This window comes from Saccopteryx bilineata, chromosome 5 (assembly GCF_036850765.1).
Source record: "Saccopteryx bilineata isolate mSacBil1 chromosome 5, mSacBil1_pri_phased_curated, whole genome shotgun sequence".
NCBI classification, from domain to species: Eukaryota; Metazoa; Chordata; class Mammalia; order Chiroptera; family Emballonuridae; genus Saccopteryx; species Saccopteryx bilineata.
Genome location: NC_089494.1, coordinates 38,345,216 through 38,361,155, shown reverse-complemented (window position 1 = coordinate 38,361,155; position 15,940 = coordinate 38,345,216). Strand labels below are relative to the sequence as shown.

At 42.2% G+C, this 15,940-nt stretch overlaps 2 protein-coding genes across 4 annotated transcripts in view; one reads left to right on the top strand and one right to left on the bottom strand.

Annotated features, from left to right (window-relative positions):
* Window positions 1–910: 910 nt before the first annotated feature.
* HSPD1 (heat shock protein family D (Hsp60) member 1) lies at window positions 911–11,301 on the bottom strand. Of its 2 annotated transcripts, none has more exons than XM_066232745.1 (12): window positions 11,195–11,301; window positions 9,894–10,069; window positions 8,338–8,590; window positions 6,523–6,605; window positions 5,712–5,807; window positions 5,054–5,147; window positions 4,622–4,790; window positions 3,806–3,905; window positions 2,830–3,075; window positions 2,499–2,673; window positions 2,036–2,214; window positions 911–1,534 (listed from the first exon to the last, which is right to left on the bottom strand). In XM_066232745.1, the coding sequence occupies exons 1-12, from the start codon at window positions 11,217–11,219 to the stop codon at window positions 1,382–1,384; spliced, it is 1,749 nt and encodes a 582-aa protein (XP_066088842.1). In that variant the 5' UTR covers window positions 11,220–11,301; the 3' UTR covers window positions 911–1,381. The 2 variants fall into 2 exon arrangements, with proteins under 2 accessions (XP_066088842.1, XP_066088844.1); XM_066232747.1 differs by lacking the exon at window positions 11,195–11,301 and adding an exon at window positions 10,978–11,122.
* Window positions 11,302–11,356: 55 nt separating this feature from the next.
* LOC136306274 (MOB-like protein phocein) overlaps window positions 11,357–15,940 on the top strand; it is a 63,244-nt gene continuing 58,660 nt past the window's right edge. The window contains exons 1-4 of one of the 2 annotated variants that reach the window (XM_066232753.1): window positions 11,357–11,614; window positions 12,203–12,367; window positions 13,159–13,248; window positions 13,351–13,596. In XM_066232753.1, coding sequence (XP_066088850.1) covers window positions 11,612–11,614; window positions 12,203–12,367; window positions 13,159–13,248; window positions 13,351–13,401 — 309 coding nt within the window. In that variant the 5' untranslated portion in view covers window positions 11,357–11,611 and the 3' untranslated portion in view covers window positions 13,402–13,596. Of the gene's footprint in view, window positions 11,615–12,202; window positions 12,368–13,158; window positions 13,249–13,350; window positions 13,597–15,940 lie in introns of those variants that run through there. The other variant, XM_066232754.1, reaches the window with a different exon arrangement.

Here is a 15,940-nt window from a genome sequence, read left to right as displayed (position 1 = left end):
CCTTTCTCACCCTCTCCCCCCAACCAATAAAATGTAAAAAAAACCCAAGTTCATTGAACCAGAAACTAAGTTCCTTACCAAGTTATGGATGCCCTGCCTGCCCCACTACCTATGCTTGAATGACACACCTCTCTCCTTTCCCCTGAAAGTACACCCTGCCCTCTTAAGAGGAGCCCTTGGTTTGTTATGCTGAGGCTTTGGAGCAATAATCATAACCCCCATAAGAGATGTTAAGTTGCCCCCTTTATGACCAAGACGGCAACACATACAGAATTGTTTCAAGATTCAGAGTTCTCACCTTTAAAATTTTCCCATTATCAACATAATCATGTAATTCAGTCTGCAGCAGGGAGAAACATGAGAATACTGTTCACTTAAGATAGGAAGGAGAGAAGCATCATTGATTGCTTCTCATGTGGCTTGACCAGGAGGCTCAAGCCAGCAACCTTGGTGTCATATATATCAGTGGTCCCCAAACCCCGAGGCCTTGGACCAGTACCGGTCGCAGAGAAAGAATAAATAACTTACATTATTTCCGTTTTATTTAAGTCTGAACGATGGTTTATTTTTAAAAAATGACCAGATTCCCTCCGTCCCATCCGTCTAAGACTCACTCTTGATTGAGTCTTGGTCATGTAGTACATTCATCGGTCCCATCCTAAAGGCCAGTCCGTGAAAATATTTTCTGACGTTAAACCGGTCCATGAAAGGTTGGGGACCACTGATATAGATGATCCCATGCTAAAGCCGGCAACCTCAGGACTTTGAACCCGAGACCACCACATCCCAGATCAGCACTCTATCCACTGCGCACCACTGGTCAGGCTGTTTCATACATTTGTACCAAACTCTACCTTCTCCTCTTCAATTAGCTTTCATTTCTTCTAGGATCATGGAAAGGCTAACACAATTAATTTGAAACATTTTTATTACACAAAGGTCACATAATTGGATATTCCTCTACTTTGTACACAATTATTCTTACTCTCCACAGAAAGGCTGCTTCTTAACTTCTCATCGGGTGATGGCAAGCACTAAAATCCTGATTTTAACAGAATAGTAGTAAAAATGCCTCAGTGATTTAAGTTGAAAGCAGTACATTGGTACATGGCTCTTGCACTTAGTTATCAGGAATGTACAAATGTATTTTTATTCAAAAATACAAAATAAATTATCTGTAGGCATGGACAATGACAGCAGTAAACCATTGTATGTTGTCAACGGAAACCAGTAACTGATGGTTATTAGTGATTTTCTTACATCAGCCAGCCTTTTCTTCAGTCATTTCCTTCACTGACTTCTCTGAAGTTATAGGTGAGGAGCCCTGCCTCGAGCTTCCTCTCACAGTTCTCATTCCTAATGATGAAGCACTATTCTGGGCTTAGAACATGCCGCCTCCCATGCCACCTCCCATTCCCCCCATCCCGCCCATTGCAGGCTCTTTCTCCTCCTTCGGGATTTCTGTGACTACACATTCTGCTGTTGTTAACAGTGAGGCCACTCCAGCAGCATCCAATAAAGCAGTTCTTACAACCTAAGGAAAAAGTTTGATAAAATATTATCTTTTACTTAGTAAAAAGACTTACTGAAGAGTTATTGAAAGAATTTTTATAAAATGGTCAACTAGGCCCTGGCCGGTTGGCTCAGCGGTAGAGCGTCGGCCTGGCGTGCGGGGGACCCGGGTTCGATCCCCGGCCAGGGCACATAGGAGAAGCGCCCATTTGCTTCTCCACCCCCACCCCCTCCTTCCTCTCTGTCTCTCTCTTCCCCTCCTGCAGTCAAGGCTCCATTGGAGCAAAGATGGCCCGGGCGCTGGGGATGGCTCCTTGGCCTCTGCCTCAGGCACTAGAGTGGCTTTGGTTGAGGCAGAGCCACGCCCCGGAGGGGCAGAGCATCGCCCCCTGGTGGGCATGCCTGGTGGATCCCAGTCGGGCGCATGCGGGAGTCTGTCTGACTGTCTCTCCCCGTTTCCAGCTTCAGAAAAATACAAAAAAATAAAAAATAAAAAAAATAAATAAAATGGTCAACTATTTACCTTAGTTGGATCAATGATTCCTTTTTCCACCATATTCACAAAATCTCCAAGCATAGCATCATAGCCAACTTCTGAGGAACTCTGCATAATTTTCTCAACTATCAACGATCCCTCGACACCTGCATTCTTAGCAATAGTCATTGCAGGAATTTTGAGTGCTTTTTTAATAATTTCTATACCTATAAAAAGAAAAAATTTTAATCACTTTAATCCTTTTATAAATGTTACAATACAATTCTACTTGTGAGAGTAACAACGTAGAAAAATTCCAATTGGGAAATACCGTAAGTCAATCATTTTCCCTGAAAGTTATGATGCAGCTTTCATTTCTCTTTGATACATCAGTGCTATTGTACTTTTGTTATTCTGGAAATTGTGAATTGTTCCATTTAGTGGGCAACAATATTCTAACAGGAAAACTTATCAGGCTGCAAATAAACTCATTTGTAAGATAACTTTTTACCAATTTTTTGATCTTCATTAGTTGGAGTTAATGAATCCAAGGCTGGAATGCACCGAAGCAGGGCACAACCCCCTCCCAGAACAATGCCTTCCTCAACAGCAGCTCTTGTAGCATTGAGGGCATCTGTTACTCTGTCTTTCTTTTCATTGACTTCAACATCGCTTGTCCCACCAACCTAAAGATTAAAAAAATCCCAATTAGTATGACTTCTCCAATTCAAGATGCTTACAGGCAACAGTCACGAGCACTTACTTAAAATTTTATACAATATCTCTGTAAGAAAGTTAATTCTCTGAACAACAGAACCCAAGAAGGCCAGAATAAATCTTACCTTCAGCACAGCTACTCCATCTGAGAGTTTCGCCAGACGCTCATTTAGTTTTTCCTTTTCATATTCACTAGTTGTGATATCTAACTGCTCGATGATTTCTTGAATACGTTTTTCAATTTGAGCCTTGTCACCTTTTCCTTTCAGGAGCATGGCATCATCTTTGGTCACAATGACCTCTCCAACTTTTCCTAAGTCATGAGGCTGAACATCTTCAAGATTTAGAGTTAATCCTTCTTCTCCAAAAACCTACAAAAACAAAAAATGAACAAATTGCAGTTACGGTTTTTTAATTATACCAAAAGTTTATTTACAATACATCATACAGGTGTTTTGATGAAAGAAACATCTTGCAATACAGCTACTTCTTTGAAATGTGAGACCTCATGAACACTGATTTTAGCTTTCCATTCCATTTCCAACTTCTCACTTAACATTCCATTAACATTAGCTTTATTTGAAAAAAGTGTAAACTCAGGAAACTCATCCAAGGTAACACTTTAGGTGGAACCAGAACTAAACTTGTCTTGTCTTTTTTTTTTTTTTAAGATTTTATTTATTGATTTTGGAGAATGGGGAGGGGGACAGAAAAAAAGAAGCGTCAACTGGTAGTATTTGCTTCTTTTATGTGCCTTGACCAGGCAAGCCCAGAGTTTCAAACTGGTGACCTCAGCATTCCAGGTCTATGCTTTATCTACTACTCCACCACAGGCCAGGCCTATGTCTATTTACTATATCCTTAAAAAGAGATTAGTCAGTAAGACCATTCATTGCAAGATGGAGAAAGGACTGTAGTTTTTAATTGATTTTAATTTACTACTTAACCCACCTCCACCTCCCAGACATCAACAGAAACTAAGATTAAGTAAACAGTTCAGATAATAGTATCTGGTTGTAAAAAATGTCAATTCCACACATTAATTTTAGACCTGGAAGTATAAATAACATTCAGTAAAGAAACATCATTTATTTTACTTACTGCACCACCAGTAGCAATAGCCATGTCTTTAAGCTGGTTCTTTCTATTGTCACCAAAACCTGGAGCTTTGACTGCTACAACTTGAAGACCAACTTTTAGCCTGTTAAAAACAGTAATTAATAACATTTTGAGTGTGAAAAACAAGTATTTCACAGATTGTGCACTCTATAATGCATGTATCTATTTCATTTGTGCATTTCCATCATAATAAAACTGGAAAAATCTTACTTCCGATATTCCTCAATTATAACATTAGGAAGTATATTTAGTAATGACCCAAGATTCTGTCCACAGCATTAACATTACCTGTCTTAAGAGTCAAAAGTAATGCATTAAACTATAGATTTTTAGAAGTGAATAGACCTCACTTTATTAAAATAAAATTGGCTTGAGTGCCAATTTCTGTTGGACTATTCACTACCTAAAATTTTTTTCTAATAGTTTATGTAAAATACTGACTGCTGAATATATTTAGATAAAGTTTTTAGTATGGTAGTTTACCTTTCCCACACATAATTATTGTGAAAATATATTTTCTAGAAAAAAAATTTAAAGCTAACAAAAAACCCCTAAACTAAAACAAACAAAAAACCCAAAAACTCAATTTACCTCAAAACAACTGTAAAATACTTATAAAAAAGGATTATGGGGCTGCATTCAAAAAGGAAAGCCACTGAAATGAGACTAAGGGTTCAAGAAGTACACCTATATTATACACCAATTCTGGATACAAACACAAGGGGGTTGAGGCACACAACGAAGATTTCTAACAAAATTATTCATCTAGATACATAATCCAAATTCACTGCCTATTACCTATTTAAAACAAGTGTACTTAGAGCTTCTCCATCAACATCTTCAGCAATTATGACCAAGGGCTTCCGGTGAGCATTGGCAATTTCCAGAGCAGGTACAATGGACTGAACACTAGAAATTTTCTTTTCACTCAACAGAACATAGGCATCTTGGAATTCACATTTTTGACCTGCAAAAAACAAAGAACATTTTAATCCAACTTTAGGACAATTCTGAAAATGACTGAAATTTCTGCAACTGAAAAAGCTATAAACCAAAGTCCCAGTACATTTAAAAAGTCACTGACAAGTTCATATTTTTCCTATTTTTCACATACATTTTAACTTTTAGAACATATGAATTTATATTGTAAGAGGTACACACTAATGCCAAAGTGTGACACATAGCAAATAACATACTTTAAAAATATTTCAGTTATTAACTTAGCCTTACCTTTTGCAGTATTAATAAAGTATGGAGAAATGTAACCTCGATCAAACTTCATGCCCTCAATAATTTCTAATTCATCATTCAATGTTTTTCCATCCTATGAAAAACAAATTAGTTGGATGAATTTCATCAAAGAAACACAAAAACTAACTACAGAACACACCAACAATTCAACTCCATTTGGAGATCCAGGCAGGAGTATAGAAATGTCCCAGTATGTAAAAACTACTTCTACAAACATTCCAGGAACGCATATTTGAACTTTTACAGCTAGAAGACAGTATCATATAAGTCAGGATCACTTTATTCCTGACAGCAAAACTCACACAAAACACAATTACTGTACTTTATATAACTACTGATATAACACCCAGAGGAATAAAATAGAATATGCTTTTTGAAACATATAGCCCTGGCCAGATAGTGCAGTTGGTTAGATCACTGTCCCAATATGCAAAGGTTGTCAGTTCGATCCCCAATTAGGGCACATACAAAAACAGATCGCTGTTTCTGTCTCTTTCTCCCTCCTTCTCTCTAAAACCAATATAATAAATTTAAAAAGAAAAAACAAACAAACATAGATTGAATTTTTGTGTTTGGAAAACTGAGCTTTGATCGTCAGACATTTCTCATTTTAAGTTATCATGAAAAATACACTTACCTTTACTGTAATGACGCCCTTTCTGCCAACCTTTTTCATCGCATCAGAAATGATGTTGCCAATTTCTTTGTCTCCATTTGCAGAAATTGTAGCAACCTGAAATAAGTTACCTTTCCAAATTATTTTAAGCAAAAACAGTAAATAAAAAAGGCTGAGCCCCTCCCATTTTGTTTCCTCTTGGCAAACATGGTAGTATTAAAACACAGCAATGGCTGAAGAACATTTTGCATACACACAAATAAGTTTTACTACATTGTGCAGAAATAAAATGGCTGGCTGCTCATTAAGACTCGTATCATGATTGCTAAATTTTTTTTAAATGTTTCAGCAACCATTTAGTAAGAAATGCTTCCAATATTAGTGACTGACTAGTACTGTTATTCTGACACTGGTATATGATTTCCATGGAGTGTTATTAAATTTTACCACAAGCCCTGGCCGGTTGACTCAGTGGTAGAGTGTCAGCCCGGCGTGTAGGAATCCCGGGTTCGATTCCCAGCCAGGGCACACAGGAGAAGCACCAATTTGCTTCTCCACCCCTCCCCCTCTCCTTCCTCTCTCTCTCTTCCCCTCTCGTAACCAAGGTTTCATTGGAGCAAAGTTGGCCCGGGCGCTGAGGATGGCTCCATGGCCTCTGCCTCAGGCGCTAGAATGGCTCTGGTCACGGCAGAGCATCGCCCCTGGTGGGCATGCCGGGTGGATCCCGGTCGGGTGCATGCGGGAGTCTGTATGACTGCCTCCCCGTTTCCAACTTCAGAAAGATTTAAAAAAGAAAAGTTTTACCACAAAATATTATTAAAAAAATCCCTACCTGAGCTATTTCTTCAGGGGTTGTCACAGGTTTAGACTGCTTCTTAAGTTCAGATATTACAGCATCAACAGCTAACATCACACCTGGGTCAAAAATAAATGTCATTACAATACTCATTCTCTCATGACCACATGACACAGAAAAGATTTTGATTTATATAAATATTTTCAAGCCTAACAGCCTACACACTGCTACAGTACTAGCTAGTACTTTTCCAAATCACATCGACTTGGATGGCATGCACTAAAACAGGAACATTAATATAAAGTTCCACAATGGTGAAATATTTTTAAAGTTGGACTAAAAAAATTAAGGTGTACAACTGCAAAAATCTTTTTTATTTAAGTCATTCCCAATCCATGTTGCATGTTTCCAATAGGGTCACCCAACAGTTCTCCCTCAACTGAATGACACAAAAAAGGACCAGCACACATTTCAGTTCTTTAAATTCCTTACTTAATGATTATGAACCTATAAAATACTTTTGTTGGCCCTGGCCAGTTGGCTCAGCAGTAGAGCGTCGGCCCGGCGTGCAGGAGTCCAGGGTTAGATTCCTGGCCAGGGCACACAGAAGCGCCCATCTGCTTCTCCACCCCTCCCCCTCTCCTTCCTCTCAGTCTCTCTCTTCCCCTCCCACAGCGAGGCTCCATTGGATCAAAGATGGCCCGGGCGCTGGGGATGGCTCTGTGGCCTCTGCCTCAGGCGCTAGAGTGGCTCTGGACGCAACAGAGCGACACCCCAGAGGGGCAAAGCATCGCTCCTGGTGGGCATGCCGGGTGGATCCCAGTCGGGCGAATGCGGGAGTCTGTCTGACTGCCTCCCCGTTTCCAGCTTCGGAAAAATTAAAAAAAAACAAAAAACTTTTGTTTTAACACTAAATAACATCACAATATGGATTTATGAAATCCTCATTTTGTTCAGTGGGGATTAGCACTAGCTCCTTCCCTCTTTATGATGTGTTACTTAAAGAAAAAAATTCAAAGCAAGGCACATAGTAGCAAAAACCTTCTTTGGAAAATAATCTTAATAACCTCAATAGTTGTGAGTGATACAAACTACTTTTACTGCAATATATTTTCATGTTTGGACCTCAAACATTGTGATAGATGAGATACATCAGTATGTTTAGGATGGCAATTCTGACAAAATTAACAGGACCGGTCTTTACTGTAAGTCTCCTAGTTTTGTTAATATGACCCTGAAGATACAAGGCAATTGCATTTTCAAATATGAAAACCAAGTTTTAGTATCTAGGCAAAGACAATGACAGGACTTAAATCTCAATCACCAGGAAGCTCTTGCTAGGGAACAGATTTTTAAAATGTGGTCTAGCTTCCCAAAAGAAGCAATAATAAACGAAATGCAGACCAATAACATAGTTGTGCTATTAAGAAATAAGAAAAAAAACTGCTTTAAAAAACCCTGGGATATCCTGGGTGACCTAGATACTTGCTAAGGCCATACTTACTCAAGTTAAAACATCAGAACTGTATAATCTCTCCTGCTCTACTACTCACAAGTTTACTATTTTCCAGGTTCACAGTAGATGCTGTATCTTTCAATAAAACGGAGAGGGGGAGGCTGACTAAGTAGTCTATCTACTACCGATAAGACTATCAACAGGAAATACCTTAGTCACATTTTCCTCCTTAACATCTAGTACAGTGCCCACTACTACATAGTCAGAGATTCACTATTTGCAAATGAACACTCAGAATGAAAATTTTAGGAGAGAGGAAGAATAAAAATCAACTTTCTAATATAATTTTAAAGACAGTTCCAAACAATGTGGTGACAATGAAGATGCAATCCTACCTCTTCTGATTTCCACTGGATTAGCACCTTTACTGATCTTTTCAAAGCCCTCCTTAGCAATAGAGCGTGCCAGTACAGTGGCAGTGGTGGTGCCATCCCCAGCCTCTTCATTTGTATTATTGGCAACATCTTGCACAAGTTTAGCGCCAATATTTTTATATTTATCTTTTAAGTCAATGGACTTTGCAACAGTCACACCATCTTTTGTTACTTTGGGACTTCCCCAGCTCTGTTCAATAATCACTGTTCTTCCCTATAATTGCAAAAAGAAAAAAATGTTACAAAATCATACACTCAGAGAACTATTTACCTTAAATTAAAACAGAATGAAGAGTCTTTCAAATGAGGCAACTACTTGAAAGCCTCAACATTTTTTATCAGATCTGCAGCATGAATCTCAAGGGTAAGTTCATTGATGTTCTTCAGTTACAGACAAAATCACCTCTTTGTTGCCAAGTGCATAATTCTGGATAAGGTATTATGGGAAACATCCTACAAACTAAAAAATGTTATAAAACAAGAACAGAGATAAACCAATACCAATTCAGTAAATTATAATTCTTCATATAATTATACTTAAGATTTTCCCAGTGCCTGCTATCTTTGAAAGTAATGTGAAAACTTATTAATTTTAAACTTGCTTTAAAATTTAGTTACTGAAATGCTAACTATAAGGCAAGAAAAGTCTACTCTTCCAGGACTGTTCAACAGTAAATCTCAAAAATGGCCCTGAGTATTAGCAGCTTTGGGTTTGAACCAAAGCTGCTACTTGAGAAGCCTGTCAACGCCGTATTTCTACTTTGGATCACTTTGATATTTAAACTGTTTTTAAACAAAGTGAAGCATCACTATACTGTATACAACCTTCAAAGACCTCTTTAGCTGAGTACTCCTTATTCACCAATCTCTTCATGTTAAATGCAACTTAAAATTCTAAAGTGCACTGAGGGCACACAGGAGAAGCACCCATTTGCTTCTCCACAGCTCTCACTTCACTTCTTCTCCTCCCCTACTGCACCTATGGCTCCATTGGAGCGAATTGGCCCTGGGAGGCTGAGGACAGCTCCATGGCCTCTGGCTGAGGCTAAAAAGTGGCTCCAGCTGCAATGGAGCAAAGACCCCAGACAAGGCAGAGCACTGCCCTCTAGTGGGTTTGCTGGATGCATCCCTGTGGGGGCAGCATGTGGGAGTCAAGTCTGTCTCTGCTTCCTCTCCTCTCACTAAAAAAAATAAATAAAATAAAATGGAACAGAAGGGCTATCCTTCCTTCTACGCTTGGTACAACTACTGGGAAACAATCCAAAATTTAACAAAAGCAGGCAAGCAAGATTAACTACATTGAGTTTAAATATCCACCCTGAGCTATGAGTTTCCAGTCGATTACATCATCACACACTGTACAAAATAGTTTCACAATTATGGTAGAAGCAGTTTAAGTTTTAAGACTGTTATATATGGACAGCCCTGTAATGTTCAGCATGACTATTAGCCATCAATAAAATATTATTCCTTAATTAACGGTACTATAAATTACAATAAAATAAAAATACCAATACCTTTGGCCCCATAGTAACGGCCACAGCATCAGCTAAAAGATCTACACCTTGAAGCATTAAGGCTCGGGCATCTGCACCAAATTTTACATCTTTGGCATAAGCCCGAGTGAGGTGAGGAGCCAGTGCCCTGGACACTGGCCTCATCTGGCGAAGGATTCTCTGTAATCGAAGCATTTCTGGGGAGGGAAAGAAACAAGAATATCATCAGTACATCAATACTAGCAATACCCGAGATGCGTTAAAACATAAACGTGACACCTGTGTAAGACAACAAATGTTAGATGTGGGCTGGGCCGACCTGTGCCAGCCACTGCCCCTGGGCCCCTGAAGGCGCCGCAGCTTCAGAACGGAGACTGCTCAAGTTTGAAGAAAGGGCCGCTCTCACGCCTGATATAACACCAGCACAAAGCACACCCACCTTCCCATGACCACGTACCCCTGACGCTAAAAACGAGCTAATCTTTCACTGCTAAAATGGCCTTCAAAGCCAATCCCCTCCAAACATGCCCCTGAGAAACCAACCCAGTCTGCAGTAAAGGGGCAGGTTCTAAAACTGGTGACCAGAGTAGTAAAAATATTCCTGACACTGCAAAAATCTGCTTAGTAAGTTGTGCCTTCAAAGCAGCGGGCTAGGCTGAGAAACTAGCGGCAGCGGCCAGGCCCACTCCCCCGGCCCCACGTGTCTTTCCATCCTGGCGCCCCAAGCAAGGTCAAGGGTGGAGGCGCCCTATCCCGCAGAGTGCGCGGGGCAAAGGCAGTGCCCACGCGGCTGCGACCACCCTCCCCAGAGCCCTGCAGTCGTCTAGGCGCAGGCTATACCCGGGGGCCCACGTAAATCCACTCCCTCGATTTCACTCCCTCCGGGGCAGACCCTCCCACCTACGCCCAGCCCCGGCGAGCGCTCCACGCCGCACGTGATGGGCAGCCGCTCGGCCCAGCGAGGCCTGGGCTAGCGGATCCCGGCCTGCAGCGCCGGGGGGGAAGGCCACGCTCTCTCCGGCCCGGCGCACTCGGGATGACCGCAGCGGGGAGAGGACGGCGCCCGAAGCCCTGGCGTCTGGGCGGGGAGCGCGGGCCGCCGTACCTGCGGGGCAGCGGCCGGACGTGCGAGCGGCGAGGAAGGCCGACGGCAGCGAGTGAGGGACAGAGCCAGGGCGCACACGGCAATGAGCTCGAGTCCCCTCCCTCCGGCGCTCCCCCGCCCGCCCGCCGCCCCGCGTGCGCCGGCGCCTCCCGCCCCCTTCGCGCCGGGCCGGCCCGGCAATCTGCACGCGCCGCGCGCCAGCCCCGCCCCGCCTCACCCGCGCCCAGCCAGGCCGGCCGCATAGCCCTCTCCGGCCCGCTTAGGCTGGTTCCCGGGCTGCACTCGGTTCTAGAACTTTCCGGAAAGGGCCGCGCTTTCTGCGAGTCAAGGGTCAAGTTGCGTCACTTCCGGAAGGGGGGTGAAGAGATAGTACTTTCACCTGGGCAGGCGACATAGAAAAGCCTAGAAAGAGCTCCTCTTTTCTTCCGCCTCCCGGTCGCCGCGTCAGTCGCGGGCGCAGAGCCCTCGGGACGAATCGCCGCCGCAGCCGCCCTTTCTCGCGGGGAGGGGCGCGTGGCGGGGGCGAGCGCGCCTGCGCGCTGGGCGGCCTTTTTCCAAGTTCACGTGTCCAGCGAGCCGGACTGTAGTCTCCTTGCAGCCTCAGCGCGAGAGCAGACTACGAGCGGCCGGAGTCATGGTGAGTCCCGCGTGGGCTGGAGGCCCGCGGCCCCCGGCAGGCCTGAGGCGGGCGGTTCTCGTTTAGAGAGAGAGGGGTAGGGGTCACTCAGGGACCCGCACCTGCACGGAATCTGGAGAAGCCAGGACCCTCCTGACCTTTTTCTCGCAGGCGCCTTGGCCGAGGGGGCGGGAACCCGGCCGCAGCGCGCGCTGCCGACGCGCTTTCCCCTGCAGGGCCTTTGTAGGTGTGTAACGTGGTAAAGAAAGCATGGGTGGTCTTGGGCGGAGTGTTTGCTGAAATTGCCCTGAAAAAGCTAAGGAAGGAGAATATTTGACCTTGGAATAAAATAGGGTTGCCTTTAAAGATCGTCTGGTTGCTGATCAGAGGAACAGAAATGACCCCCAGCGTGCATGGGGAAGGGGGATCTAACTCGGAATATAGAGCAGAACGTTCTAAGGGGTTTCCTGAACGAATAATCCGAGTTAGGGGTGTTACCTTCGAAACCACACGTGGTGTTTGATATGTAACTTTACGATGGTATTGCCTGTGTAGAATAGAATCACATACTGCTTTTTTGTTTCATATCAAACATTCCTCTTCCTACAGGCGGGACAGGCGTTTAGAAAGTTTCTTCCCCTCTTTGACCGAGTACTAGTTGAAAGGAGTGCTGCGGAAACTGTAACCAAAGGAGGCATTATGCTTCCAGAAAAATCTCAAGGAAAAGTATTGCAAGCAACAGTAGTAGCTGTTGGAGCGGGCTCCAAAGGAAAGGTAAATGAGAGCTGGAATGGAACATATTTGTTTTATGTGAAGTGGAAGGAGAAAAGAAATTGTGGGTTATTAAAAGTAGTCTTTTAAATAGCTTGTATTATTTTCAGATCATTTCTCTGGTTCAATCACGTGTATTCTGACTCTTTTACGAAAAGGATTGTAAAATAAAGTTGCTCATTTTATATGATGGAGACTTCGAGAATATTAAACCAATAGCCATTTGGTAGTCTAGTATGACCATTGTTCAAATTCTGATATTTTTGATAAAACAAAAAATTATGCTTGCAGGTAATAGGTGAGGGCTTTTGAGAATTAGTCTGATCTGTTAACTTTTTTTTTTTTACCTTACTTGGCATACCTATGAAAAGAACAGGTTGGACTATCCTTCAATTAACGGGTTGGACCTCAAACTCGACTAAAAGTGTCAGCCAGAATACACAGTTAATGCCCTCAGAGGCAAGAATGTTAATTGTATTGTTGCAGCTACCTCTAAGAAGCTCTAGCAAGAAGCCAGGAGTTAGGGAGCCTTCCATTTTTGTAGTTAAACATGACTGTACATACATGGTTTTAAAAACTGGTTTATTTCACACAGTCCATAGGTTATGTTAATATTTAACCGTTTAAAAATTAGCTAAAGTTAGCTTTTCCTGTATAACTTCTTGAACTTTTACACTGAAATCAGGGTTTTTTCTAACAGTTGATCTGAGTGAGCACGTTTGATTAACAGAAGGTAGGTGTAAATATTTGGTGAGCTCTATATCTTTGCTAATAAATATCCCGATTTTCTTAAGGGTGGAGAGATTCAACCAGTTAGTGTGAAAGTTGGAGATAAAGTTCTTCTTCCAGAATATGGAGGCACCAAAGTGGTTCTAGACGACAAGGTGTGTAAGCTTAAGCTTAATGTATTTTTTTTTTTAACTTAATAATTTTAAAAGTTAAGTGTTTGCTATATTTTTCTTAACTAATGGCTTCTCTATTTGCAGGATTATTTCTTATTTAGAGATGGTGATATTCTTGGAAAGTATGTAGACTGAAATAGTCACTGTTGAAATGGCATCCTGTGAAGCTGCCCATTCCATTGAAGCTCTGAAATCTTTCATCATGTAAATAATTTCTGTCACTTTTATAATAAACTAATGATACCCAAACTCTGATGACATCCAGTGTCTCTTACAATTTAGTTTCACTGTACTGATATAAACATTTCCAAATAAAAATATATAAGTAAATGGTCATTTTTTTATTTTTTTTATTTATTTTTTTTAAGTGAGAGGTGGGAAGGCTGAGACAGACTTTCACATGAGCCCTGACTAGTATCCACCCGACAAGCTCTGCCTGTCTGGGCCACTGCTACATTGCTTGACATCAGAGCTATTTTAGCACCGAGGCAAAGCCATAGAGTCGTCCTCAGCATCTGGGCCAACTTTGCTTCAACCATTCAAGCTGTGGCTGTGAGAGTAAGGGAGAGAGTGAGATAGGGGGAGGGGTGCAGAAGCAGATGGTTGCCTCCTGTGTACCCTAACCAGGAATTGAACCCAAGACCTCCACACACTAGGCTGATGCTCTACTGCTGAGCCAACCAGCCAGGGCCAGTCAATTTTTGTTTAATGATTTAAGTTGGTCTTCGGGTTCTCTAGTTGATGCTTTTATTCTGCAGAGAATTCTGGGAAACAAGGCTTTCAATTTTCACATTGAAGTTAGCTTTACTACATAGATAACTGGTGCTGACACAAAGCCATGGTTGAATTTACACCTTTTTTGTTTTTTAATTTTTCTGAAGTTAGAAACAGGGAGGCAGACAGACTCCCGCATGAGCCCCACCAGGGGGCGATGCTCTGTTGCAACCGGAGCCATTCTAGCGCCTGAGGCAGAGGCCATAGAGCCATCCTCAGCGCCCGGGCCAACTTTGCCAAGGCTGTGGAAGGGGAAGAGAGAGACAGGAAGGAGAGGGGGAGGGGTGGAGAAGCAGATGGGCGCTTCTGTGTGCCCTGGCCAGGAATCAAACCGGGGACTCCTACACGCCAGGCCGACGCTATACCAATGAGCCAACTGGCCAGGGCTTAATACTTTTTTTTTTTTTTTTAAGATTTTATTTCAGAGGGGGAACAGAGGAAAGGAAGATCAGGAAGCATCAATTCCCATATATGCCTTGACCAGGCAAGCCCAGGGTTTCAAAATGGTGACCTTAGTGTCCCAAGTCTACACTTCATTTACTGCACCACCATAGGTCAGGCCTTACACTTCATCTTTTTGAAAGAGGCAATAGGCATTTATTTGAGATCCAAAAGAACAATCCATTGACATAAATGTCCAATCCTATAGTAAGTGGAAGAAAGCAACGTGGGGACTGGATTAGAGAATAGTTAAGACTGGTCTTGAGGATGGTTGGCTTTAGAAGGAGGGATCTAAAAAGGCATTTCAAAGTTGTGTTAATCTTAGGTGCACAGAAACAGACTTCCTTGAGGCAAAGATAAACTTCCTATTATATGCTGGGGGTGTGACTCCCCACTGTGACCTGCCCAGTTAAGAATTTATGATTAGTTTACCCTGTAGTTTCTTTACATCCCGTATTTTCATCCACAAAGTTGTACACAGATGCCCGCAGAAATCTTAGTAGTGTTCCAATTAGGAGGTGAAAGAAGGTATTTATGGAAACAGGCAAATGAATACATGAACAGAAGGAAGGAATTTCTATAGGTGCATTAAAGCTAACTGATGCTGTTTTTAAAGAAAGTTAATCGGAAGCCCTGGCCTGGTAGCTTGGTTAGTATTGTCCTGATATGCCAAGGTTGCAGGTTCGATGACTGGTCAAGGCACGTAAAAGAAGGGAATGCTTAAGTAAGTGAAACAACAAATTGAACCTTCTAAAAGTTAATTTTTAAATGATATTTAAAAGTAAAAGAATGTTAATCAGTGGGATAGTCGTATCTGCTTTCTAGATAGCTTTGCAAACATTTTGGAATACAAGGCTGCTTTAGGCCTAGCACAAAGGTTAATTTGCTGACTTCACATTCCAGAGGTTTGAGGAGTAAGAGTTGCAAGGTATTTTCACTGAGATGGCAGCTCCAACTTCAAAAAGTAGCTGCATTTATATTATTATTATTTTTTTTTTTGCATTTATATTATTTTTCACAATGTTCTGGTCACTGACTGCAGGTTGGTGGGGAGGGCACCATTGCACACAATAATTTTGGGTCCCAAAATCCCATCTGTGGCCCTACTGTCCTCTGGGTGCTTGAAGCACTTTATAATCATATATGAGATGTTATAGCCCAGGTCTAGAAAAGGAGTATTTCGTACCTCACTAGCGTTGATCAGGAAATTCCTACTGATTGGTTTAAAATTCCTCTCCTGGCCTGACCTGTGGTGGTGCAGTAGATAAAGTGTCAACCTGGAACTCTGAGGTTGCCAATTTTAACCCCCATGTTTGCCTTGTCAAGGCACATAGGAGTTGATGCTTCCTGCTTCTTGCCCCTTCTCTCTCTCCCTCTCTGCTCTCTAAAATGAATAAATTTTTTTTTTTGTATTTTTCTGAAGCTAGACACGGGGAGAGACAGTCAGACAGACTCCCGC

What these genes read in the sequence shown, in the direction of transcription:
- HSPD1 (XM_066232745.1), bottom strand. Translation starts at nt 11,219, where the DNA reads ATGCGGCCGGCCTGGCTGGGCGCGG. An exon ending in CCCCTGAAGAAATAGCTCAG is followed by an intron (nt 5,808 to 6,522) that starts GTAGGGATTTTT and finishes AACTTATTTCAG; the next exon opens with GTTGCTACAATTTCTGCAAA. An exon ending in AGTACACTTGTTTTAAATAG is followed by an intron (nt 3,906 to 4,621) that starts GTAATAGGCAGT and finishes TGTTTTTAACAG; the next exon opens with GCTAAAAGTTGGTCTTCAAG.